The 27,152-nt window shown below is 49.0% G+C and overlaps 1 protein-coding gene across 1 annotated transcript in view; it reads left to right on the forward strand.

Moving 5' to 3' along the window:
- VWF (von Willebrand factor) overlaps nucleotides 1-27,152 on the forward strand; it is a 125,850-nt gene that overhangs the window by 80,501 nt on the left and 18,197 nt on the right. The window contains 13 exon segments of the mRNA XM_010845201.1: nucleotides 4-136; nucleotides 423-566; nucleotides 839-1,003; nucleotides 2,537-2,580; nucleotides 3,224-3,401; nucleotides 6,722-6,942; nucleotides 8,838-9,030; nucleotides 9,217-9,558; nucleotides 13,825-14,024; nucleotides 21,656-21,758; nucleotides 22,115-22,189; nucleotides 24,374-24,478; nucleotides 25,857-26,062. Coding sequence (XP_010843503.1) covers nucleotides 4-136; nucleotides 423-566; nucleotides 839-1,003; nucleotides 2,537-2,580; nucleotides 3,224-3,401; nucleotides 6,722-6,942; nucleotides 8,838-9,030; nucleotides 9,217-9,558; nucleotides 13,825-14,024; nucleotides 21,656-21,758; nucleotides 22,115-22,189; nucleotides 24,374-24,478; nucleotides 25,857-26,062 — 2,109 coding nt within the window.

The raw sequence follows: 27,152 nt of genomic DNA on the forward strand, positions 1-27,152 counted from the left end.
CAGCTCACCCAGGTGTCGGTCCTGCAGTATGGAAGCAACACCAACGTTGACGTGCCTTGGAACATACACGTGGACAAAGCCCACCTGCTGAGCCTTGTGGACCCCATGCAGCGCGAGGGAGGCCCCAGCCAAGTCGGTAACGTGGGTGCGGGATGGGGGTAGGGGCTGCGTGCAGTCCCCGCTCCTGGCACAAGTGACCGAGTGACCCCGGCTGGCCGTCGCTCCTTGGCCTTAGTTTCCCTTCCTGTAAACTAAGGGCCGAGACATTCTTCGTCCCCTCACCTGTATGTGAGCCTCTCCGAGTCTCCGAGTCATTCCGTCTCAGGGATCCGAGGCTCCATCGGGAGATGGCGTGCTCAGCTGGCCTCAGGACCCCCATTCCTGAGTCAGGACTGATTGTGCGGTCCACTGTCTGTTCCCAGGGCAGGCGCTGTCCTTCGCGGCACGCTACATCACGTCCCAAGTCCACGGTGCCAGGCCCAGTGCCTCCAAGGTGGTGGTGATCCTGGTCACAGGCTCCTCCATGGACTCAGTGGAGGCGGGCGCCACTGCTGCCAGATCCAACCGTGAGTGTCCAGGGTTCAGTCCTGTGGGCCAGGGGCGGTGGGTGGGCGTGGAGTGCTGGCTGAGTGGAATGATGTAGCATCTTAGTATCTCCCTGGAGAACAGCTCATCTTTTTTTTTTGTAGTTTTAAAAAAATTTATTTCTAATTGGAGGATAATTGCTTAAAAATATTGAGGCTGTACAAGTGGCTGGGTGAAGCTTCAGGCCAGACCACTCTGAACCCACTCGACCAGAGGTGGGCACAGACCCTTTCTCGTTCCTCTGTAACCGCAGGAGTGGCCGTGTTCCCCATCGGGATTGGGGACCAGTATGATGCAGCCCAGCTGAGGGTCCTGGCAGGTCCGGGGGCCAGCTCCAACGTGGCAGAGCTCCAGCGGATCGAAGACCTCCCCAGCATGGTTGCCCTTGGCAACTCTTTCTTCCAGAGGCTATGCTCTGGTGAGTCTTGTGATGTCTCTCTTATCCCCTCAAAATAGAAGCAAAAGCAGTGAAACCCATCTCGACACTAGAAGGTTCCCATACGTGAGATTTGGCCTTGAATTAAGACTGCTTTATAGGCCATGATCTATAAATTTCTGCTTGTGGGAGATTGTAAGACAAACCTCCAAGGGGCTGCCAGAAAGTTCTCTGTGTATATACTTCCTTCCCTCCTTACTGTCCTTGCTCCCTATAGATGGGGCTTCTGGACAGAGAAATGGAAGGCAGAGGCAGGGAACCCTAACATCCGCAGGTCATGGACCTCTTCTCCAGGCCCTGCACTCATGCTCAGCATGGGTGTAAAAGACTTTAGAACAGCAACACAGATTTACCATATAGCATGGAGATTTACATTCAAGATCTTGAAATAATCTATGATGGAATGTAATCTAAAAAATATAGCAGTCCCTCTGTGGTACACTTGAAACTGGCACAGTATTGTCTATCAACTATACTTCAATAAAAAAGAAAATAAAAAGATTAAAAAAAGAAATACAGTAACATAGAATTTAACATCAAAGTACCATAGTTTAAATTGATTTAGGGTTAGAAGCTTTTTGTTTTTACCATTGCTGTTCAGTCACCAAGTCGTGTCTGACTCTCTGCGACCCCATGAACTGCAGCACATCAGACTTCCCTGTCCTTCACTATCTCCCGGAGTTTGCTCAAGTTCATGTCCATTGAATCGTGATGCCATCCAATTGTCTCACCCTCTGTCGTCTCCTTTTCCTCCTACTTCAGTCTTTCCCAGCATCAAGGTCTTTTCCAATGAGTCAGCTCTTTGCATCAGGTGGTCAAAGTATTGGAGCTTCAGCTTCAACATCAGTCCTTCCAATGAATATTCAGGTTGATTTCCTTTAGGATTGACTGGGTTGATCTCCTTTTTTTCCACATGCATGATATTTTTTAAACTTGTTTTTTTGTATTTTCCTAATATAATTAGGTGTGAGTCCAAACCTACTAGGAGTTATTGCCCTGTCTTGCTAGATGATAGCTCTCTTGGTAGGAATTTTGAAGATCTCTTTCAAGGTTTCAGGATCTTGTCTCATTTCCCTCTTCTTACTAGACACTGATATATTAATATCAATACATAGAAAAGAGGACAAGAAGATATCGATTGTAGTTGTTGCCATGTTATTACTGTTGTATCACTATAATGACTAACAACCACAAAGCTTATGGAATTCTCTGGTGATCCAGTGGTTAGGACTGTACGCTCCCACTGCTGGGAGCATGGACTCGCTCCCCTGGTCAGGGAACTAAGATCCTGCAAGCCATAAGGCAAAGCCAAAAAAATAAAGCACCCCACAATGTTTGCCTGAAGAACCACAGGATGACTGCCTTCTAATCTTCCATACCCGAACCCTCACTGCTCATTTCACTCACGTTCTTTTCAGTCAATCCAGCTTCAAGGACCAGCCAGGTAGCTGAGCAAATGGCTCACAATTTCTGGGTGGTGGGTGGGGACAGAGGTCTGACTTGTGTCTGTTTCAGGGTTCGTCAGTGTTTGCGTGGATGAGGACGGGAATGAGAGGAGGGTAAGTTCCTTTCTGTTGGCTTTGAAGGAAAGATCAGGAATGTATATTTGGAGTCCTCAACCCCCTGGTTAACGTTTCCTCCTTTGGTCTGGGTCCAATAGCTTTTTTTTTTTTTTTTAATTGGAGGCTTCCTTGGGGGCTCAGTGGTAAAAAAATCTGTCTGCCAAGGCAGGAGACACAGGTTCGATCCTTATCTGGGCAGATCCCATATGCCGCGCAGCAACCAAGGCTGTGGGCCATAACTATTGAGCCTGTGCTCTAGAGCCCGGGAGCCGCAGCTACTGAAGCCCGCATACCCCAGAGCCTGTGCTCCACCACGGGAGACGTCACCGCAATGAGACCCACGCACGGCAACTAGACAGTGGCCCCCGCTCACCACGACTAGAGAAAGCTCACGCAGCAGCAAGACCTAGCATGGAATAAATAATAATAAAAGCCTAAATAAGTAAATAAAAAATTGAAAAATTTTGGCTGGGGATGGGAGTGGATCCACCCGTAAATCTTACGTTCTGTCTCCTATCTCCTTGCCAATCAGGCCCAAGTTGTAGTTTCTGTGTCTCTTGAGGGCGGGAGGGTTAGTTGCCTAGTGGATGTTGAAGTGCCTCACTCCACTCCCTGCCCGAATGTGGTTCTGTCTCTGCAGCCTGGGGACGTCTGGACCTTGCTGGATCAGTGCCACACGGTGACTTGCCTGCCAGATGGCCAGACCTTGCTGAAGAGTCACCGGGTCAACTGCGATCAGGGGCCACAGCCATCATGCCCCGACGGCCAGACCCCGCTCAGGATGGAGGAAGCCTGTGGCTGCCGCTGGGCCTGTCCCTGTGAGTCCTTTGTTTCCTCAGCCTGGGCAGTGTTCAGGGTCTGGTGCCTTTTGCTTGTCTGTGCCAAGAGGTAGACCAGAAGGCCATCTCCTGCCCCTACCACCCATGTTCCCTCACTCTCCTGTCCTTGGGACATGTTTCCATCCCATTCCAGGGCTCCCCATCTCCTTCCTGTGCCTTTTGGAGGGCACATCCCCAGATAATGCATAACCAGAGGGAGGAATTGATTTTCTGAGGTCAGTACTCAGCCTCTTGCTCAGTCGCTCAGTCGTGTCTGACTCTTTGTGATCCCGTGGACCGTAGCCCTCCAGGCTCCTCTGTCCATGGGATTCTCCAGGCAAGAATACTGGTTAGATGCCTGCTCCTGGGTAATAAATAAGACTTTGAACTTGAGTTAGAGCTGAAAAGCCTCCCTGATCCCAGCATGGACCGCCTGCCTTTGGGGATGGTGGGGCTGGAAGTGGATTCTCAAGTTCTTACACGATTGGTGCTTCCATGGGAGGGCCCTGTGTTCTGGCCTGACAGGTGTTTAAGGCAGCTGCTCTTTCTTGCCAGCTCTCCCGAGTTTTCCTTTGATATCAGTTGTGTATTCTATATTCTTTGCCTGCCCACTGCTTCATCCTGCCATCCTTCTGGTTTCCTTTGTTTTGTTATTTTCATTTACTTGTTTTTGCATTCAACCCCTCACACAGGCTCTCTCTTTGTCTCTCTTTAGGTGTCCTCCTTACCATATAGAAGTTTGAGCACTTTTAAAGCAACCCTGGGCCTTCATTCCTTTGTAGACCGTATACAAAATACACACAAAGTAGTTTCAGATTTGCTACCAAGGAAGTTCCCTAGCGGTTCAGTGGTTAAGATGCCATGCTTCTAATGCAGGGGATGTGGGTTTGATCCCTGGTTGGGGATCAAAATCCCACATGCCACGCAGCCAAAAAAAACCCCCACAAAAACAGAACTGCTAACCAATATCTTTATGAAAACCAAATATACTAACTAGAGTATACATTCGTGCAGGGCTTTCCGGGTAGCTCAGCTGGTAAAGGATCTGCCTGCAATGCAGGAGACCCCAGTTCGATTCCTGGGTTGGAAAGATCCCCTGGAGAAGGGATAGGCTACACCCTCCAGTATTCTTGGGCTTCCTTGGTGGCTCAGCTGGTAAAGAATCCGCCTGCAATGTAGGAGACCTTGGTTCGATCCCTGGGTTGGGAAAATCCCCTGGAGAAGGGAAAGGATACCCAATCCAGTATTCAGGCCTGGAGAATTCCGTAGTCCATGAGGTCGCAAAGAGTCAGACATGACTGAGCGACTTTCACTTTGGGTACAGAGTAAATTTTTCACCAAAGTTATTTAGGTTAGTTTCCCCCTTCCCTGCTGTGTACTCACATTATTCATTACCATTCATTTGATTTTGTACCTGTTTGTGTTCCGTCTTGAATTTTCCTCTCCGCCATCCTAGCTGATTCCATCTGTTTGCCTTCTGTGTGTGAGGCATTCACGGGGTTCTCAGTGTCAGAAGTCTATAGAAAGATATGCCCAGAAGTTGCCCTGTTGGTTCAAAGAGAGCAGAGCAGATAGGAGAGGATCACAGAAGTTAAGTCATTTAGGTGGCAAAGCCACTCCCACTAACCTGCCAGCTTAACACCATTTCACTGAACCAGCTAGTTCCAGGTGGGCAAAGCCACTCCCACTAACCTGCCAGCTTAATGCCATTTCTTTATCTTGGGACTTACTACGTTCTTGTGGCAGCTGGGGCTGGACTGCTTAAGACTTGGCCACAGGGACTGCCCTGGTGGTCCAGTGCCTTAGGCTTCACATTCCCAATGCAGGGGCCCTGGGTTCGATTCCTGATTGGAGAACTAGATCCCACATGCTGCAACTGAAAGATTCTACATGTGGCAACTAAGACCAGATAGATATTTTCTTTTAAAAAAAGACTTCACGGTACCCCTGCTGGAGTGTCTGGGAACACTTACAGCGTGGATGTCAATGGGGTGGTAGCATTCAGGACTGTTGCTTGGACGTGACCGGCTGCCCAGAACGTGGGGAACTTTGAGTAGAAGAGCATCTGGGAGCCGATCAGCCCTGACCAATGGTGTATCATTTGCCAGGGTCTGTGCTGCCTTGGTATATGGGTCGTTCTTGCTATGGAGGTCTCCTGGGCCTGGCGGAGAGCAAGGGTGGTGTTAGTGAGTCCTTGCTAACCCCCTGGATCTGCCTCTCAGTTCTTGGTTTCCATTTCTTCACCACCATAGACGTGGTCATGGTTTGTCTGGAAGGCTCGTTTCCAACTTTACTGAAGTCCGAGATTAGTTTTCAGATCATGTATGACTCTGGACCATCAGTTCAGTTAAGTCACTCAGTCATGTCCGACTCTTTGCAACCCATGGACTGTAGCATGCCAGGCTTCCCTGTCCATCACCAACTCCCAGAACTTGCTCAAACTCACATCCATCAAGTTGGTGAGGCCATCCAACCAGCTCGTCATCTGTCGCCCCCTTCTCCTCCTGCCTTAAATCTTTCCCAGGATCAGGGTCTTTTCCAGTGAGTCAGTTCTTCGAATCAGGTGGCCAAAGTGTTGGAGCTTCAGCTTCAGTATCAGTCCTTTCAATGAATATTCAGGACTGATTTCCTTTATTCATGGACTGTGGTCCATTGGGGGGATTTTTATGGAATCATCTGACATAGTGGCAAGATGATTAGTCTTCCCAAGTGGTGTTTTAATAGAAACCCTGAGAGTTTGCTGATGGTGTGGATGGACAAGTGGCAGACGAGATCGTGTCAAGACCCCACCGTTTGTTTTGGCTTCAGGAATATTTCTCTTTCAGGGTCTCTTAAGGGATCATGTCAACATGGCCATGTGTACCATTAGTCACTTGGTAGCTGAAAAGACACGTGCGCCTTTAGGGGAACTTCCTTTCCAGTGAGGTCATGAGCTCATGGTTTGCTTAGCTTGTTGTGGTTTAAACGTGTCCTAACACCCCTGGAACCTCACTTTGTTTCCTGGGCCAAGACATGCTTGTGGGGGAGAGCATTAACTTTGCACGTTTACATTTTTTGGAAGTATGGCTCTATAATTTGCCACATTTTAATGGAATCCTCATCCTTCTAAATCTTTCCTAGGAACATATTTAATGGCCAAGTGTTACCTAAGGTGCTCTACCTCTCAGAATCAGTTTCCTATTCTGTAAAAAGGAAGAAATTTTCCTCTGTGGCTTCAAAAAGCCCACCCAACTCTCAGCTCTGGATATCTGCATGCGGCTGCTTCTTTGCATGGGTGCGAGTCCGCTCAAGTCATACCCATCCTTTGCTTTCTCGCCCAGGTGTGTGCACAGGCAGCTCCACTCGGCACATCGTGACCTTTGATGGACGGAATTTCAAGCTGACCGGCAACTGCTCATATGTTCTGTTTCACAACAAGGAGCAGGACTTGGAGGTGATTCTCCATAATGGATTCTGCAGCGCTGGGGCGAGGCAGGCCTGCATGAAATCTGTGGAGGTGAAGCAGAACGGCCTCTCGGTTGAGCTCCGCAGCAACATGGAGGTAAGAGGTGCTTTCCGTGGTCCCGTGGCAGGGCCCTTGGGGAAGCCACGTGGACCCAGTGGCAGCTGGTTTTAGCTGGTATTCCTGTGCGGAGACTTGACCTTCTGCCTGATTAGCAAGGTGCTATCTCTGTAGAAGGGGCTTATTGCATCTCCTTTTGGTGTGATTTCTTGTTGTTCAGGGCTCAGATTCGGAAGGAAGGGTCCATTTTTTTCCTTTCTTTTTTTTTTTTAAAGAAATATTTCTTTTTTTTTTTAATTTTATTTTTTAACTTTACAATATTGTATTGGTTTTGCCATATATCAAAATGAATCCGCCACAGGCATACATGCGTTCCCCACCCCGAACCCTGCTCCCTCCTCCCTCCCCATACCATCCCTCTGGGTCGTCCCATTGCACCAGCCCCAAGCATCCGGTATCGTGCATCGAACCTGGACTGGCGGCTCGTTTCATATATGATATTATACATATTTCAATGTCATTCTCCCAAATCATCCCACCCTCTCCCTCTCCCACAGAGTCCAAAAGACCGTTCTATACATCAGTGTCTCTTTTGCTGTCTCGTATACAGGGTTTATTGTTACCATCTTTCTAAATTCCATATATATGCGTTAGTATACTGTATTGGTGTTTTTCTTTCTGGCTTGCTTCACTCTGTATAATAGGCTCCAGTTTCATCCACCTCATTAGAACTGATTCAAATGTATTCTTTTTAATGGCTGAGTAATACTCCATTGTGTATATGTACCACAGCTTTCTTATCCATTCATCTGCTGATGGAAATATTTCCTTATCTGAGTTCGGCAAACTCTTAGTTGTGGCGTGTGGAATCTTTAGTTGTGGCATGTGGGATTTTAGTTCCCTGACTGGGGATCAAACCTAGGCCTCTGCATTGGGAGCATGGAGTCTTAGCCACTGGACCCCCAGGGAAGTCCCAGAAAGGGTTTGATGTCAGTAGCATTACATCGTCAATGGGGTGCCAGTTTTTTGCACTAGTAGAAGATTGGGGTTGACACCAAGCTGTTTGTCCAGCAGGCATTTTGCGCCCTGTTCCTAGGCTAGGGCCTGCCAACCTTCTGAAGGAAAATATTTAGGGCCTAGATGAAAGCCTTTGAAAATATTTAGGGCCTAAGAAAAATGTGTGGCTCCAAAACTCAAAAGGGAAACTGCAAAACTCATCAAAATAAATGTTTGATTACCTGTTTACAAGAGGTTGTATCCTTCAGTTCTTTTGGAAATCATAAATATTTCATTACATGAAAGCAACTTAAGGGTTAGACCTTCTCTTGCAAGACTTCTTGAACACGCACAGTGATTGCTGAAAAAAATAATCACAGCTCGTCATATATTAAATGAGTAGCTCATAGCCAAATGTTTAAAATTCAAAAGGATAAAAAGCTTTCCAAATTTTTTACAGCAAAAATTATAGTCATCATGGGAGGTGAGTGTATTTTAACAGGTTTGGTGTGATATGTTGTGGAGCCTCTGTAGATCTGGTGACCAAAATAAAATAAAGATTAAAGTGTTCCTATTAGATGCTCCTGGAGATAGGGCATCAATGAGTTGGCAAATGGCAACTTCCCCAGCCTGTCTTGAGGAGTCAGTCTTCCCTGTCGAGTGCAGATGGACTCAAGGTTTCCTTTAACCCCTGAGCTTTTGGGTTCCAGATGCCTGGCTGGCTGTTCAGCTTTGTAAGAGTCCACTCTCCTGCCAAGCTCTGTAGAGCCCCTTTATCTTAGAAGAGCTGCCGGCCAGTGCCCAAGTTTGTGAATAACAGTGGAGTTGAGTGGGATGAATGTGTAGGGACTGTCATGAACTGTGGAAAGAGACTACAAGTGAAATCCTAGGATCCTTCGTTGCCATGACTACTGATGGGGCTTTTCTCCTTTGGGCAGGTGATGGTGAATGGGAGACTGGTCTCTGTCCCTTACCTGGGTGGGGACATGGAGGTCAGAGTCTATGGTACCATCATGTTCGAGGTCAGATTCAACCTTCTGGGCCACATCCTCTCCTTCACCCCACAAAACAACGAGTTCCAGCTGCAGCTGAGGCCCAAGATCTTTGCCTCAAAGACGTATGGTCTCTGTGGTAAGACTGTTGTCTGCTTCTTCCCTGAGATGTACGCCCTCCTTGGTCTAATCTCAGGGCCCCTGGCTACTGCCATTTCTGGGTCCGGTAGTGGGCTCAGATGCTGGCAGGGGTGGAGAATGACCAAGCCTCCAGCATCGGGAGCTGGCTTTGGGCTCTCAACCATGTCTCTCCTGGTTTCTCTAGGGTTCTGTGATGAGAACGGGGCCAATGACTTCATGCTGAGGGATGGCACGGTCACTGAGGACTGGAAGACACTGGTCCGGGAGTGGACGGTGCAGCAGCCGGGGCAGACATGCCCGCTGGGCCCCGAGGAGCCGTGCCCCATCTCCCAGGGCTCCCGCTGCCAGGTCCTCCTCTCTGAGCTATTTGCTGAGTGCCACAAGGTCCTTGCTCCAGCCACATTTCATGCCATGTGCCAGCAGGACAGTTGCCAGCAGGAGCAAGTGTGTGAAGCCATTGCCTCTTATGCCCACCTCTGCCGGACCAAGGGGGTGTGTGTCGACTGGAGGACTCCTGATTTCTGTGGTGAGTCTTCATTGCTGCTAAGTTGCTTCAGTCATGTCCGACTCTGGGCGACCCCATAGACGGCCTCCTACCAGGCTCCTCTGTCCCTGGAATTCTCCAGGCAAGAACACTGGAGTGGGTTGCCATTTGCTTCTCCAATGCATGAAAGTGAAAAGTGAAAGTGAAGTCGCTCAGTCGTGTCCGACTCTTAGTGACCCCATGGACTGCAGTCTACCAGGCTCCTCCATCCATGGGATTTTCCAGGCAAGAGTACCGGAGTGGGGTGCCATTGCCTTCTCCGGGTGAGTCTCCACAGGCTCCCCCAAATGCTGTGAAGAATGACGAATGAGAAGCCTGCTCAACCTCCCTGAAACCTCATATTTTTAAAATCTGGGCCATGGAGATCAAAATCTCCGCCTTTCCTGTTCCCTAGGATTCCATTCAGGGTCAAGTAAGATGGTAGACATACAGGTAATTTGAACACAGGATTTCTATGTAACGAGTTTCTAGGTAAATGAAAGCATGGTCCTTTCTATCAGTATTTCTGCAGTTCCTGCACATGTGACTTTATCAGACACATTGGATGGCATCACCAACTCAATGGACATGAGTTTCAGCAAACTCCGGGAGAGAGTGAAGGACAGGGAAGCCTGGCATGTTGCAGTCCATGGGATCACAAAGAGTCGGACACAACTTAGCGACTGAACAACAATAAGACACATCAAGGCCCCAGCAAAGTACAGAATAAGCAGTCACCTTGAACTTGGACTGGCACCAGGGTGTAGCAAAGGCTCCCAGAGCAAGCCACGCCTGAGCAGGATTTAGAAGTGTGAGTGGAATTGTACCATTCGAATACCAAGAAGCTTCTTCATTAGAGATACCATAGGCTTGCTAGTGTAGACACCTCCCTGCCGAGGACCTGCCCCGGCTGATCCAGGGTATTCGAAGGGGAGACGGAGTCGGCGACTATTTACATATTTATCAAAGATATAAAGAGTAATAGAATGAGGATAGCTCAGTAGGAAAATTCAGTGGAGAAAAGAAGCTGAGTAGCTTGGTTTACACGGGAGACCAATAAAACTTCAAGACAAGAAGTTTGCACCACTTACGTAGGCTGCAGGTGTCCTTCCGTTCTCCCGAAGGAGAGGAGACACTGAGGCCTCCCCGGTCGGATCTTAGAAGCCCAGGCATAATTAGTAAGCATGGCGGGTTCCGCGCTCCAGATGGAGACTCAGCTGGAAGTTAAAGGGAAGAATGACATGGGGAGACCAAGCGTTGGTGAGCAAGGCCTGTAGCTCTATTTTTAACAGGGGTTTATATACTCCAAGTTACACATAGAGGATAATAGGGGATGCAAAGTCAGCAGTCTTTGACCCTTATCAAAAACCAGGGTTTCTTTCCTGCAAATTTATCGTATACAAATGGTTTAGGTAATTTACATCATCTTCTGGCCAGAAGGCCTATTAACATTTTATGACTCTTGACAAGGACTTATCAACAAAGACTTATTTTCTCTAAGAGTAATTATTTTAAGGTTTGGCGCCATCTTCTGAAGATAAAATTGCATTCCTATAGGGTGGATGTGTAATGGGTTTACAACAAAGGAAAGAATTTATTACCTTAAGGGTCTAAGTTACTAACACCAAGGCCACTACTTATTTTTTCTACATACCAACTATTAATTAATACATATTCAAGGATACAATTCAGGGGATGTGAAAACTTGGCAACAAGCATTGGCTCATCAATGAAATCCTTTACTAGTTTATTCTGGTAGTTTCTAACTCTCTGAGAGGCTCTAAGCTATTTGAATATCTTAAGCTTCCCGTGCCTCTCGAGGCTGGGAGACTGTAAACAATAGCTGTAGGAGTCCGGGTAAACTTGTCAGGCGAGTTAGAGAGCCATCTGAGGGGTTTGGATTTAAACACTCCTAATTGCCCAGGAACTTTATTAATTGGAGCTGTAGGTTAACTCTTTTGACAGAGAGAGTGAGATGGTGGTAAGGGACAGCCCCCAGTAAAGTCAGAGGTGAGAGCACAAAGCACAAAGCACAAAGCACAAAGCACAAAGTAGGCAGACTCTGGTTTTTTGGGGGGTAGATGCTCAAGAATATTCGGGGGGACTCCTGAGGCTCGGTCCTGCCTTTGCGTATGCTGAGCCTCCTTCCTCATGACCTTCGTCACGAGTGGAATGCCTCCCCGGCTCCCGGCACCTCCCCACGGTCAGCTTCCTTACCTGGACTTGGCACATGTTTATTATTTTTTTTTTTGAGGGAAATGAATGTGTGCAAGCATCTCGGAGTCTCCGAGTTTATGATTATTATGCTGTCTCAGCTTTAACTGGGGCTGGAGGACTTGGGCATCCTAGCCCCAGCTCATCTGGGTGATCAGCTATTTCCTTAGTCTTTCTGGACCTCAGCTTCTGCATCTTGAAATGATAGTTGGACTAGATGACTAGATAACTTGACATGGTTTGGTGTCATTTGTGTTGGGGGAGGGAGGGCTGGCGCCGAAGAGCTCCTACACCAAGTCCTCTGTGTCTTAGCACAGAAGGAATTCACCGAGAGGCAAAGTGATTTATTAGAACAGGACACATGTGAGGTTTTACAAGCAAGTGGGCAAGGGGGTGCCCCACCCCCAAGAACTTACTGGGCTCCAGTTTTATAATCAAAGGAGAAGAGGGGAGGTGGTGGGTGGGGGGAAGACCTTCCCTGTCTTCTTGAGTAGATGTCATGCTTCTATCATCAGCTCCCCCTCCAGGTTGAGCAGGGTTTACTTGTCCCTACCTGGTCAAGCTGGGTCCACAGATTGTTTTTTATGTGTGCAGAGAGCATGTCCTAGGGATCATAAACTTACTGAGCTCACTGGGCAGGATGTGGGGCTCATGCCACCACTGTTTTATTATTTGGGGACATGTCTCATGTTTCTGTCTCATGGTTTTGTTGCTAAGCAAGCCTGCTTGGTTTTGTGGTTAAGCAAACCTGCTTTCTGAGTCACCATTAACTTACAGGGGTCTCTGATATTTTCCCCACTTACAGTCCTCTAGTGGGATTACCTGTTTCATCACCTACTTTGTTCCTTTACACTGTCCCTTTCAAACCCCTAGGTGTGTTGGGGCTCTGGTTTTATGAGTCCCTCTGGCTGTTACTGCCTCCTTTCAACCTGCCTGCCGATCAAGGGAAAAATGTTACTTTCTGAGTTACTGATTGCACCTTCTCTATTTATTAATTGTTGTACCTCCTGGCAATTTGTTGTGCATCTGGGCTTCCCAAGTGGTGCTAGTGGTAAAGAGACTGCCTGCCAATGCAGGAGATGCAAGAGATGCGGGTTGGATCCCTGGGTGGGGAAGATCCCCTGGAGGAGAGCATGGCAACCCACTCCAGGATTCTTACCTGGAGAATCCTATGGACATAGGAGCCTGGCGGGCTACAGTCCACGGGGTCGCAAAGAATCGGACACAATGGAAACAACTTAGCACGCATGCGTGAGGAAAGGCTTTGTTGGTCTAAATCCTTGGAATCTTCTCTACCACATGCCTTGGCACCGTGAAAATGTGAGGAAGGGGTTGGCTAGGACCAGAGTGGGAGAAGTGGGTCACTTTGTAGCTTCTCTCCCAGGACATCCCTCTGTAGCTGTGGGTTCCTTTTTTTTTTTAAGTTGAAGAGAATTTTTAAAGTGTTATATATACCCATATTCAAAAAAGAACAACAGAATTTCCTAAGGATCCCAGGTTCACATCATCAGGTGGGGTTAAATTTGGCTGCAAGCGAGGAAGAAGTAAAATTCTGTCATACAGCAGACCAGAGGCGGGCGGCTTCAGCTCTTTCCAGATCTCAAAGTGGGTTCTAGTTCTCTGCTCTGTCCTCGCGTGGGTTCGCTTCTTTTCTTGTGCTGTAAGATGGAGCTTTGGCCATCACACCCAGGTTCCAAGCAGCAGGATGAAGGGAAGGAAGGAGAAGGGCCAGAGGCACAGCTGTCTTTCAAAAAAAGATTCCTAGAAGCTGCGTAAGAGTCTACACTTGCTCTAATAGTTCATTGGTCAGAATGTAGTCATGTGACTATGCTTAGTTGCAAGGGATGCTGGGAAATGTAGTCTTTTTTCTGGGTGGTCATGTGCCCAGCTTGAAAGTCTTATTTCTATGGAAGATGGAGAGAGTGAAAATTGGTGGAAACTGGCTAGTTTCCATCCCAGCAAACTTGTTGGATGATCCAGCCGCCTTGAATCAGTGGTATCTGCTTCCCTCTGGTTGCTGTGGCCCCTGAGAATCATCTCCTTCTCTCTCTGCAGCTGTGTCCTGCCCGCCCTCCCTGGTCTACAACCCCTGCGAGAGTGGCTGCCCCCGGCAGTGTGAGGGCAACTCGAGCTCCTGCGGGGACCATCCCTTGGAAGGCTGCTTCTGCCCTCCGCACCAAGTGATGCTGGAAGGCAGCTGTGTCCCTGAGGAGGCCTGTACCCAGTGCGTCGGTGACGATGGCATCCGGCACCAGGTAGGAGCCCCGCCTCCCCAAGGGGGCTGCTTCTCACTGGCTCAGTGGTGGAAGCATTGACCCGTGATTGGCCCCTTCCAACCTTGGCAGCAGGGCTCGGCTATTCCAGGCATCCCTGAGGGACAGGGAAGCAGCATGGCATAAAGACTTGGAGTCGGACGCACCTTGGTTCAAATTCCAGTCTATTGTGGGTTAGCTGTGTGGTTAAACACCAGAGTGTAACAACCCATTATTACTACTAGTACTATTTTTTAAAAAACATTTTTTGATGTCTTTATTCAATTTGTTGCATTACTGTTTCTGTTTTTTGGTCACAAGACGTGTGGGGGTCTTAGTTTCTTGACAGGAGTCAAACTTGCACTCCTTGCGTTGGAAGGCAAAGTTCTTACCATTGGACCACCAGGGAAGTTCCCATTAGCAGTATTTTTTATGATTATATTCACATAAGTAGAATGCAGGGAAAAGAATGGCATGGGAAAAGAATACTTTATATAGTGATGTCTACCATTATTAGGGGGTTCCCTGATGGCTCAGACAGTAAAGAATCTGCCTCCACTGCAGGACACCCAGGTTCAATCCCTGGGTTGGTAAGATCCCCCAGAGAAGGGAATGGCTCTCCACTCCAGTATTCTTGCCTGGAGAATTCCATGGTCAGAGGAGCCTGGTGGGCTACAGTCCATGGGGTCACAAAGAGTTGGACACGACTGAGTGACTTAACACTTTTTCACTTTTCACCATTTTTAAGATATATTAGGTGCCTTGCATTGTACTAAGCACTCTGTATTTATGTTTGAACATTCCAAGATGTGTTTTGCAGGCAGGGTATTGACAGTCATTGTCAGTAAGAGGGGATGAAAATACACTAGCTAAGCAAGTTAGACGGTTTCTTTATTGCTGGATTCTTTAGAGCTTTTGATGTGCTGATGTCCATTGCCAGGTTTTGCTTCTCAGACTTATTAGACCATGGAATTGTACTGGGTTAGCCAAAAAGTTCGTTCCTGTTCTTCCATAAGGTGTTATGAAAAAACCCTAATGAACTTTCTGGCTAATCCAATGTGTGTGGTGGAGTGTATGTGTGTGTATGTAGCATCCCCTTGGACTAGGGTATGTGTGTGTGTGTATAGTATCTCCTTGGACTAGAGAGAGAGAGTGTGTGTGTGTGTGTTTGTGTACAGCATCCCCTTGGACTAGGGTCCCACAGAAGACACTTCGCTATCTTACATCATCTTATAAATACTCACGAAACCTCTTTGAGAAAATGAAAGAACTTGAGTGAACTTGGTCCCCTGCCCACGGATGCAGTTTGTAGGTGATGGGTTGGGAGCTGGAGTCAATATCTGAAGCTCTGCCTGACTCCCTAGAGCTTGCTCTTTCTGATATATGAAGTTACCCTTCGGCTAGGTTTCCTTTAAGCTTAGTTGCTTGGAAGTCATTGAGTCATCAAGTCATCAATTCCTTTAGCCCTTTAGGAGTCATTATTTTGAAAGGTGATTTATTTACCAAACTCTATTTATTTACCAACACCTTGGCCTCGGATTGGGGGCAGGAGGAGAAGGGGACGACAGAGGATGAGATGGCTGGATGGCATCACTGACTCAATGCACAAGAGTTTGGGTGAACTCCGGGAGTTGGTGATGGACAGGGAGGCCTGGTGTGCTGCACTTCATGGGGTCGCAAAGAGTCGGACACGACTGAGCAACTGAACTGAACTGAACTGGCCTCGGATGGCAGTCACTTCTCTCCAGAGTTGCCCACGTATATATTGTAGTCCCTGGGGCAGTGTGTGTCTGTGGGCATGGGTATGGTCCTGCCCTTCATTCTGGCAGTGATACCACAGAGAGTGCTAGAGGGGAGCTTGTTTGGCTTCTAGAGAAGGAGGATGTGTTCTATCACCGTGGGCCACACTCAAGGCCTAACATCTCTATCATCACCGGGGAAGACCTTCATCACTAAGGGAACCTGGTTGATGATTTAACTGTATTTAGTCACAGCAGCAGCAGCAGCAGCAGCAGCAGGAGAATGTATGTGAAGCTAGCTAACCAACTGGAGAATGACGAGAATAGTATATCCATGACTACATGCTTCTGTCCCTGACATTGTAAGCCAGGATATGGACTGTTTCACTTGGTTCTCCCCCCAGACTCCATAGGGTAATTATTACACATCTCATTGAATGGATGACGGAACTGTGGCTCAGATGGCAAGCGGTGATTTAAAAAGACCCTGTTCAGTACACCAGGTCAACCCTTAGTGTCCTACGTTTGCCACAGATCTCACTGGAACTGTGAGCTACACTCTGAGCTGACCGGGTGTCCATGTAAGCGTGTGTCCATTAGGCTAGTACTTGGATGGTTCCAGTGGCTCTGTTTTGTTGTTGGGTTTTATCCTAGTTGAACCCATTTTGTTTTCACAGTGTAGTCGATAAACCAAGAGGGAAGCCCAGCCACTCTCTACTGCCATATTCCAACTTGCTAAATTAAGTGACTATCTGTACCATAAGTGAAAGTGTTCCTTGCTCAGTCATGTCTGACTCTTTGTGATCCCATGGATGGTAGCCACCAGGCTCCTCTGTCCATGGAGTTCTCCAGGCAATACTGGAGTGGGTTGTCATTCTCTTCTCCAGGGGATCCTCCCGGATATTCCCCCAAAGAGTTGACAAAACCTGACTTGCACGGTCCTAGGCTTCTACTGGGCACAGATGACATGTACCACTGCCCTGGTGGCTCAGATGGTAAAGCATCTACCCTCAATGTGGGAGACCTGGGTTCAATCCCTGGGTCAGGAAGATCCCCTGGAGAAGGAAATGGCAACCCACTCCAGTACTCTTGCCTGGAAAATCCCATGGATGGAAGAGCCTGGTGGGCTACAGTCCATGGGGTTTCAAAGAGTCGGACACGACTGAGCAACTTCACTTTGCTGTTGGTGGCAGGTATTCTCAGAGGGAGGCAGAAATGGTCTCTACTTCCTTCCTTGGCATCCTGGGATTGGAAGGAATGTCAAGTTTGTTTTTCTGGTTCCATGAGTCAGATGTCTGTAGGATCCTGAAAGCAGGAGGCTTTTGAATTTTATCTTGGGGTCCTCAGCTCCTTCCCAACTCCTTCTCTCTGACCCCATTTCCCCTTTTCACTGCTCCCGACCTTTCAGTCCAACACACTGGAATATGTATCCAAGTCATTTGAAGCCGGCGTTCAAACAGTGTGGTACTTTGATGTAGAAACGGTCTTAAAAATATATTTTAAAACCAAGCAACATAAAATCAGTTAATAAAACACTATGAAGGGAACACAGCCAGTGTTAGTTATTTCGGAAAATATAGTTTAAACGGATAAAAAAAATTATCCAGCCACCTGCAATGTCATTACTCTCATAGCAGAGAAAGAATAAAAATCTAATATGAAGAACATTCCCATTAAATGAATTTTCTTTAAACTGAAAACTAAAGCCTCGAAAACTTTTCTTTGGGGAAATAATTCAGGGTAGAAATCCCTCGTGCTAATGTCGGAAGGGCAAAATATTTACCAGTTTCCATAGCTCTTGTTTATGTTACAAATGCACTCTGCCTTTATAGCGGGCTCCGGAGGAATCCCGTGGACAGAGGAGCCTGGAGAGCTATCGTCCATGGAGTCGCAAAGAGTCGGACATGACTAAGCACAGACACACACACACACACACACACACACACTGGAGGAATCCAGAGCCCCCGTGCATGGGTTGTCCTCCCGTCAGTTTTGCGGTTCTCCCCACCCCACTGTGCTGGGCAAGCACTGCTCTGGCCCCTCTAGGACTGCCTCCATCACCTTGTCGGTCCACCCTGAGCCCGGTTCCCTCCCTGATCTCTGATGTCAGTTTATTCGCATCTTCCTCAAATCCTGGCTGGGGTGGACGGTGCTTGTGACTTGCTGAGTCCCTGGGTTCTGAAGACTTCCGTTTCCCCTTGCTGTACTCTCTGCAGGCTGTCGTTCTGTAATCTTTATTTAATCTTTAACGCCAGCCATCTGGCTTACCTGTTCTGTCCAGGTAACAATACTGTACCAGCTCTGGAACCTGGGGACTGAGACAGGGCTGCCGTGTTAGGAGCCATCAGGAGTCGGCTAGTCCTGATGCAGGAGTGCCCTCTGCCGGTCAGTTGGCTGCATAACCCTCCAGGTGTGTGGCCTCAGGGCCTTTCGAAGCTCAGCCTTGGAGGCCTAAAAGGGCTTTTTCAGGAGCCATAGGTTCTTTGGCCTGAAGAGCTTCCCAGGACAATGGAAATCCCTGGAAAAGGAGGTTAACACCTGATTTTGGTCATCTATTGTGATCTTTCCCAGGAGAGTTGGAAAGTTGTGTTACTCATTCTTAAATTTAAGATGTCTGGAGTTCATTTTTAAAAAGAGAGAGAAAACTAATAAATAAATATATATCTCCCTTCTTTTATTTTTAATTAATTTTTATTGGAGTATAGTTGCTTCTTTTGTGGGCTTCCCTGGTGGCTCAAACGGTAGAGAATCCACCTGGATGGTGGGAGACCTGGGTTCAATCCCTGGGATGGGAAGATCTCTTGGAGAAGGACATGGCAAGCCTCTCCAGTATTCTTGCCTGGAGAATCCCCATGGACAGAAGAGCCTGGCAGACTATAGTCCATGGGGTCGCAAAGAGTCGGACACGACTGAGCTGCTAAGCGCAGCACAGCACAGTTTCTACTATACAGCAAAGTGAATCAGCTATACATATACATATAAAATCCCCTCTTTTTTGGATTTCCTTCCCATTTAGGTCACCACAGAGCACTGAGTAGAGTTCCCTGTGCTATATAGTAGGTTCTCACTGGATATCTATTTTAGTCATAGTAGTGTATATAGGTCAATCCCAGTCTCCCAATTCATCCCACCCCCTTACCCCTTTGGTGTCCATACATTTCTTCTCTGCGTCTGTGTCTGCATCTCTGTTTTGCGAATAAGATCATCTCTCTATATAATCTCCTTTCTTATCTCATCACTTTTGTTACGTAAATGTCTAAATATCCCTCAGTTTATGGTTTTCTTGGCATCACTATCAGTGTAAAAGAACAGGAAGCGCCTGGACAGAGAGATGCCCTGGGAGACGTGAGTCGCCCCCTCTCTTCTCCACTCTGCCTAGCCTCCCGTGTCCTGTGTCCTGGGCCTCTGAGGTCAGCGCCCTCTGCCCCTCCCGGGTCTTCACAGCCCCTGGGAGGAGCTGGAACTGTGGCTGCTGCACCTTCTTTTCTGCCTCCTGGTCCTCGTCCTGCCTTCTGCGCCTGCTTGCGGCACCAGGCTGGTCCCTGCTGAGCTTTGAGGGGGGACCTGCTCACAAAGCCTCAGGGCTGCTCCTTGTCCTCCAAGTTCAGCACAGTCTCCCACAGTGGACAGACTTCCAGGAGGTGAGACCTCTCTGGAGCCCCCGATCCTAGTGAACTCTTTTTTCTGCACTCCTGGGGCTCTTGGATTTTTTATTTTAAAAATCAGCTCTATTGAGAGTTCCCAGACAGTAAACAGCACCAAAGGTAAACGCACAGTGTGATGAGTTTTGACAAGTGCCTGCACCTGTAAAGCCGTCATCATAATCAAAATAATGAATTCCCATCACCTCCAAAAGTTTCCTGAGCCTCCTTTTTAATACACCCGTACCCCCACCTCTCATCCCCAGGCAACCACTGGACTGGTCTCCTTTCTGTCATTGTAGATTCGTTTATATTTTCTGGAATTTTATATAAACGGACTCATGCAATATTACTCCCCTTTTGCCTGGCTTCTTTCACTCAGCATAATATTCTTGAGATCCATCCATGCTGTGTGTTTCATTGTTTGTTTTTACGGCTGAGTAGGATTCTGTGATGTGAATGCATCACAATTGAGAGATCTCATTCAGCTTTTCATGGGCGAGTCCTATTTCCTCGGCTTGACCATCAGCCATTCGAGGGCTGGGACAGAGTGTCTAGTGCTCATCACTCCCCGAGCCCTGCAGCGGGCTGGCTGAGCTTGGCAGTTGTGGTCTGGAGACAGAGCAGATGTCCAGGGCTAGGATGCTGAGTCCACCTGGTCAAGCTCCTGCTCTGTGCCTTGGTGTCACCACTGGTCAGCATAGATGATGGTGATTCTCACCACTGGTCTGTGCAGACGATGGTCATCCTCACTGGATAAGATTATTAGAAGGCACATTCAGTGAGTCAGTGTGGAACCTTTGGGGAATTATCCTGAACATACTTCATGCTACTTGTTCCTAGGAAGGGGGCTTCCCCAATGTCTCAGCAGTAAAGAATCCACCTGCAGTGTGGGAGATGTAAGAGATACAGGTTCGATCCCTGGGTCGGGAAGATCCCCTGGAAAAGGAAATGGCAACCCACTCCAGTATTCTTGTCTGAAAAATCCCATAGAGAGAGGAGCCTGGCATGCTATAGTCCAAAGGGTCTCAAAGAATTGGACACAACTGAGCGACTGAGCATGCATGCTCATTACTGGGAGGCAGCTAAGCACAGTGTTGCCAAGTGGATTCTGGGTCCAGATCCTAGCTCCGTGCTGTGACGATGTGACCCGGGCAGGTGCCTCTGCTGTCTCCTTGGACGAGTGGGGATGACAATAAGGATGTCCTGGCTGTGGGGCTTCGGTGAGGATTAAATGTGGATTAAACGAGTCGTTTACATAAAGCCCTAAACTGTGCCACGTGGCACTGGCCCCTCAGATGTGCGCTCTTACATGTATGCAGTGAGCAGACGGTGCCCAGGGAGGCCTCCGAGGTTTAATCCCACAGGAGGAAGGCAGCTGGGGGAGGGGTTACCTGGAGCTCTCCCATGTCCTTCCTCTCAGTGGCTGATACTGATTGTGGACCATGGAAGCAGATGGGATAAGTAAGACCTTCCCGACCTGGGAACTTCTTAGTGGCCTTTTAGCTGCTGGATAAGAATGCATTTTATTCAGGAGCAATTTCACTGGAATTTTCCTGCATGGCTGAGTCTGAAGGGAGCCATTCTTGGCTCTGCAGTCTGTGCTGTTCACAGCCCTCAACTCCTAGCATAGTCCTGGGAGGCAGGCTGGGGGGCATCCTCACCTTGCAGGGGAGGAAGCCAGGCATCGGCACCCAGGGGTGAAGCCTACGTAGAAGTGGGGGATCCCCTGATTCAAAGCCCTTGTGCAGCGGGGGTACCCCCAGGTGACCCTTCATCTAGAAACTGCAGCCTGGTCTCCAAAGCCACTCCCAGACCCAACCACGTGGTGGTTCTGAGTTTTGCTGTCCCCGTTTCCATTCTTCTTGCCGCATAGTCTGAAGTCTGGTCTGGAAACAAAGGGAACCCTTCTTCGGCTGCAGTCTAGCTTCTTCTCTGGCTTGGGACGCGGCCAGGCGGTTACACCAGAGTCCCCGTTTTCTTGCCTTGCTTCATTTTAGCACCACCATCAGTAGGGCTGCAGTGAAAGCTCCATGTTTTCGGACACCTGTGGTTTGCCCCTCCCCCGAGCGTGCAAAGTGACGTGGGCGGCCCCGTGGGCTCCTCCTTCTCAGGACCCCCTGGCATCTGTCTGTCCCCCCGGCTCATCTGCATGGCTCTGACCCTGGGGCCCCACCTGGGGAGAGAGAGCCAGGGGTGGGACGCCTGACTTCCACGAACTCCTGGACTCTCTCTGAACCTCGTTGTCCCTCAGCTCCTGGAAACGTGGGTCCCAGACCATCAGCCCTGCCAGATCTGCACGTGCCTCAGCGGGCGGAAGGTCAACTGCACGACACAGCCCTGCCCCTCGTCCGGAGGTGAGGCTCCCTCCACACCCGCCCCGCCGCCACCGTCTCCAGAGCCGGGGGGCCAGACCCATACATGGATTACCTGTGCCAGCCCCGCTCCTTGCCTCTTGGGGCTGGAGTCCCCTCTCTGCACGTGGGTAGAACTCTCGGGTTGGCGGGCCGGGGAGGCCTCTCCTGCTTTCCCCACCTTGACTCTCAGCCCTGGTGTCCTGAGGGCACATCTGAGCAGGGTGACAGGACGTGCTGGGGAGACTCATTTGTCGATCGGCTGGCTGGTTGCCATGGTGCAGAGTCTGCAGGGGGTGAGGGGTGGTGGGGGGTACCATTATCTCTTCCTCTGACCTCTGTGGCCTTTTGTTCCCCAGTGCCCACGTGCGGCCCATGTGAGGTGGCCCGGCTCCGGCAGAGCACGCAGCAGTGCTGTCCCGAGTACGAGTGTGGTACGTGTCACCCTTTCTCCAGGTCCGACCCCAGCCCAGCCCCAGAGGGCGAGGTGGTGGTGCTGAAGGGGACGGTGGGAGGGGCCGGGGGTGGATTTTCTAAAACCTGGAAAGAGTAGCCTCTGGAAAAGGGGATTTGCTTCCTAGAAAAATTCTGCAGTGACTTACCAAATGTAAGGTTTGAGAGCATTAAGAAAGAATAGGGTTCAGTGTTCGCGGAGGCCTTGTTTGCAGCAGCCAAGATATGGAAGCCACCTAAGTGCCCATCAGTAGATGAGTGGATAGGGACCTCCTTGGCGGTCCAGTGGTTAAGACTCCATCCTTGCACTGCAGGGGCCACGGGTTCAGTCCTTGGTTGGGGAACTAAAATCCCATGTGCCATGCGGCCAAAAAAAACAGAAAAAAAAAAAAAGAAACGGATGAATGCATAAAGATGTGGTATATACATGCAATGGAATACTACTCAGCCACAGAAAGAATAAAATTTGACACTTGCAGCAACACAGATAGACCTGGAGGGCATGATGCCAAGTGAAGTGGGTCAGACAGAGAAAGACAAACACTGTGTGATACCACGTATATGTGGAATCTAAAAACTGCAACCAGCTAGTGAATATAGCAAAAAAGACACAGACTCACAGATATAGCGAGCGAGCTAGTGGTTACCAGTGGGGAGAGGGGAGAGGGAGGGGTAAAACGGGGCGATTAAGATATACAAGCTACTGTGTGCACAGTAGATGAGCTACAAGGACGTGTTATACAGCACAGGGGTTATAGCCAGTACTTTATGATAACTATAAGTGGAGTATAACCTTTAAAAATTGTGAGTATGCCAGGGTAACTGGCATAGTTATGCCAGAGTAACTGTAGAGAAGGCCACACATGGACGGGCACCTTGATTTCAGCACGTTATGTGTCAGAGGGTTTTGTTATAGGATTGCAAACTACATTGTGAATAATGGGTGGAATGACAGTGTAATTAAATTAATCCAGAGCGGATGGAATTCTGGTTAATATGACGGGAAATCTCTAGTGCACTGTCCTCATCCTCTCCGGGGTGTTTTTTTAGCTTACAGGCAAAGACATAAAACACAGGCTTGTGAAGTTTGCAGCAATAAAATCTTTGAGGGAGAGCAGGTAGATCAAGGCAGCGGGAGGACCTTGAAAAGAAATCATGAGACTTTGCTTTATGCTGATGAAATGTATCAAGGACAAACAGAAGCCCCGTCAGGAGATCTGACTGGAGAACAGTAGCCCCGTCAGGAGATCTGACTGGAGAACAGTTTATTAAACTGTTGGGACCCTATGCCAGTCGTCTTGGGTTGTTAGCAGTAGAGGGAACAGGTGGTCATTTAGTTCAAGGCTTTCATTTATGGACAGTACAAAGCTTCTTCAATGTGCTGGGCACTTTGCTGCCATTATTTCAAGACAGCCTTAGACCGGCCCTGTGTGGTGGACTTCCCACCTTACAGAAGGTGATCCTGAAGTCTAGAGGGTTCAAGATACTTGGCCTAGATCTGGAGTCCCTGCACATGATGGGAGTAATTAACATGAGTTTGTCCTATATCTTGGATCTATCTGTTATCTGTCTATTGATCATCTGTCTATTATGTATATATTTATTTATCATCACCTCCCCCTACCCCTTCCTTGTCTCTGTATCTCCGTTTTTAACTTCATCTCCATCTCCACCTGCATCTCCATCTCTGCCTGAATCTCCATCTCTACCTGTATCTCCATCTGAACCTGCATCTCCTTCTCCACCTGCATCTCCATCTCTACCTGCATCTCCATCTCTGCCTGAATCTCCATCTCTACCTGCATCTCCATCTCTGCCTGCATCTCCATCTCTGCCTGCATCTCCATCTCTACCTGTATCTCCATCTGAACCTGCATCTCCATCTCTACCTGCATCTCCATCTCCACCTGCATCTCCATCTCCACCTGCATCTCCATCTCCACCTGCATCTCCATCTGAACCTGCATCTCCATCTCCACCTGCATCTTCATCTCTCCCTGCATCTCCAGCTCCCCCTCTGTCTCCATCTCTAGCTCTACCTTTATCTCATTGCCATCATGTGTGTAAACAGTGGAGGTCTCATGGGTAGAAATGTAGGGAACCACTCAGTAGCACAGGAGTGGCCTCGCTGGACTCTGAGGGCCCATCCCTCCTCTGGCCCTCAGTGTGTGACTTGGTGAGCTGTGACGTGCCCCCGGTGCCTAACTGCGAAGACGGCCTCCAGCCGGTGCTGGCCAATCCTGGCGAGTGCAGACCCAGCTTCACCTGTGGTGAGTCCTCCCTCTGAGGGTGAGGAGGGGGCCGTGCAGTCACTCTCCCCTGGCCTGGGACGGTGTCCTGTATTCTAGTGAGCTGAGTCTGGGCTTGGGGTGTGTCTGGAACAGAAGGGTCAAGGTCACACCTGGACTGAATCCTCTAAGACTCCTCCCAGTCACAGGCTGTGACGGGGGAGCAGGCGTGGGCACAGCTGCAGGCATCCCCCTCTTGGGTTTATTAGGAGGCAGTTGGACCTGAGGTGAAGAAGCCTCCGTATCTCATTTTTATTTACTCGCATCCTCCCATAGACCATGGAGGGGAAGGAACATACCCTTGGCTTGTCCTCGTCACTGGGTCTTTGTTGTCCAGTTGCTGTCGTGCCTGGCTCTTTGTGACTCCGTGGACTGCAGCATGCCAGGCTCCTCTGTCCTTCTCTGTCTCCCAGAGTTTGCTCAAATTCACGTCCGTTGAGTTGGTGATCCTATCAAACCATCTCATCCTCTGTTGTCCCCCTTTCCTCCTACCTTCAATCTTTCCCAGTATCAGGGTCTTTTCCAATGGCTCTTCACATCAAGTGGCCAAAGTATTGGAGCTTATTCCCAAACAAATTTATAGATTTTTCACTTCCTGTATGTTTATCTATTTAAATTCTAAGTACTGCCAATTTAAGCCTAGGATTGGACTAAAGAAAGTCCTGGGCATGTTAAGAAACCACATTCTGTGTTAAGCTACTGAGTATACCCACCTAAAGTCAATACCTACTTACAATCCTGTTGATTTGGAATCTCACTTCAGTTCATAGATGGAAACCCTTGAGGGTGAGAGAACACTTTATATCCGGAAGAAGCTGGGACAGGCAAAGACATGGGGGAGGATTTGGCCTTGATGAAATGACACTGTGGATTTACTGTCATTTTTCATTCATCATTGTTGAAGGACCTAAAACTGTAGGGTATTTATTATTCCAGGTACTGAGATGGGAATAAGATCTCATAAGCTACCAGCCTGTAAAAATGCTAACCAGCGCCTGTGTGCCTGGGGTACCTGGGTCTTAGAGATTCTGCATCTGTCCTCTCTGAGTATCTGCAGGTGAAAGAACCCCACCCCTTCCAGAGGTGCCTGGGAGGATGATGGATTGGACACCCAGCAGCCTTCTCTTCCTCTCTGTTAAAATAACATCACATTTCCCCTTTGGATTAGTGTCTTTACTGTCCTACAGACTAACTAACTGCTTTACGGTGTGATTGACTGTCCCAGGGCTCCTGAGTGGGGCTCACGTGTGTTTCTGACTTCAGTGGGGCTAGAGTTCCCAGGGACCTTGCATCCTAGCTGAATGCTGAGTGCAGGGCTCAGCATGGCAGGACCAGGGCACCACTTTGTGCTGCCCCTCAGTCTGCAGGAAGGAGGAATGCCCGAAGGGGTCCCCACCCTCCTGCCCCCCGCACCGGATGCCCGCCCTTCGGAAGACCCGGTGCTGTGACGAGTACGAGTGCGCTTGCAACTGCACCAACTCCACGGTGAGCTGCCCGCTGGGGTACCTGGCCTCCACCATCACCAACGACTGCGGCTGCACCACCACCACCTGCCTCCCCGACAAGGTAAGGCTGCCCGGCTCTGGCTGGGATGATGGCCAGACACGTGCTTCTCGTGGAAGACGTGCCTTCCTGCCCGGATGAGTGCTGTGTGGCCTGGTGGGGGGGCATCAGCATTCTCTCTTAGCCTGATTCTTGTTAGCTCAGGGGGTACTCGGAGACTACCGTGTCTCAGCATGGCTGCGTGCTGAGGTTACAGACGTGGTGTAAGATACAGTCCTGCCTTTAAAGAGCTCCTGTACAGAAGCTGGAAGACTGAGTGGGTATAGTGAAAGTGTTAGTTGCTCAGTCACGTCTGACTCTTTGTGACCCCATGAACTACCGTAGCCTGCCAGCCTCCTCGGTCCATGGGATTCTCCAGGCACGGATACTGGAGTGGGTAGCCATTCCCTTCTCCAGGGGATCTTTCCCGACCCAGGGATCAAACCCAGGTCTCCTGCATTGTAGGCAGATTCTTTAGAGCAAGTTTAGGAAAATGGTTTTAACCTATTTGTACTGTTATGATGTGAGTGAACATAGACAGCTGTTTGGAGCTTTGGAGGACACACTTGGGATTATTTAAAACGTGTCTTTAAGCTTTATGATCAGAGTTTCCTTGAGCATCTCATGCCGAGAAAATAAAGTCTGAGCGTGTGTATCACATGCACTCCAGGCTTAACTGTTCTAATCCTAGCCAGCCGCTGGGATCGCATGTCCCACGCTCCTTCCATAGTCTACAGTTCTTCCAAACAGGATCCTGTGCCTCAAACACAGCTCGCAGTCTGTGCCCAAGCCTTTGTTTGATCCATTCCTTGTCCTTTGTGGGACTCAAGGGAGCACTCGTTCATAGCCCCTGCCCAGCCGTCCCTCACTTTCAGCCACTCCTCACGGGACAGAGGGCTATTCATGGGTGGGTTCCGAGTCCAAGGACATCACTAAGTCTGAGAATTAGGGTACAGCTTTCCGAGGGACACAGGAAGGAGTTTAATGCAGCGAAGGGAGCGGTGATAGTGAGTCAGGTCAGCCAGTGTATTATATCCCCACCCAAGGGCCATGAAAGACTCACAGGGGGCCAGTCCACGGGTGGGCTTTCCTAAGTTAGGTGGGCAGGGGTGGG

This window comes from Bison bison, unplaced genomic scaffold (assembly GCF_000754665.1).
Source record: "Bison bison bison isolate TAMUID 2011002044 unplaced genomic scaffold, Bison_UMD1.0 scf7180017864213, whole genome shotgun sequence".
Lineage (NCBI taxonomy): Eukaryota > Metazoa > Chordata > Mammalia > Artiodactyla > Bovidae > Bison > Bison bison.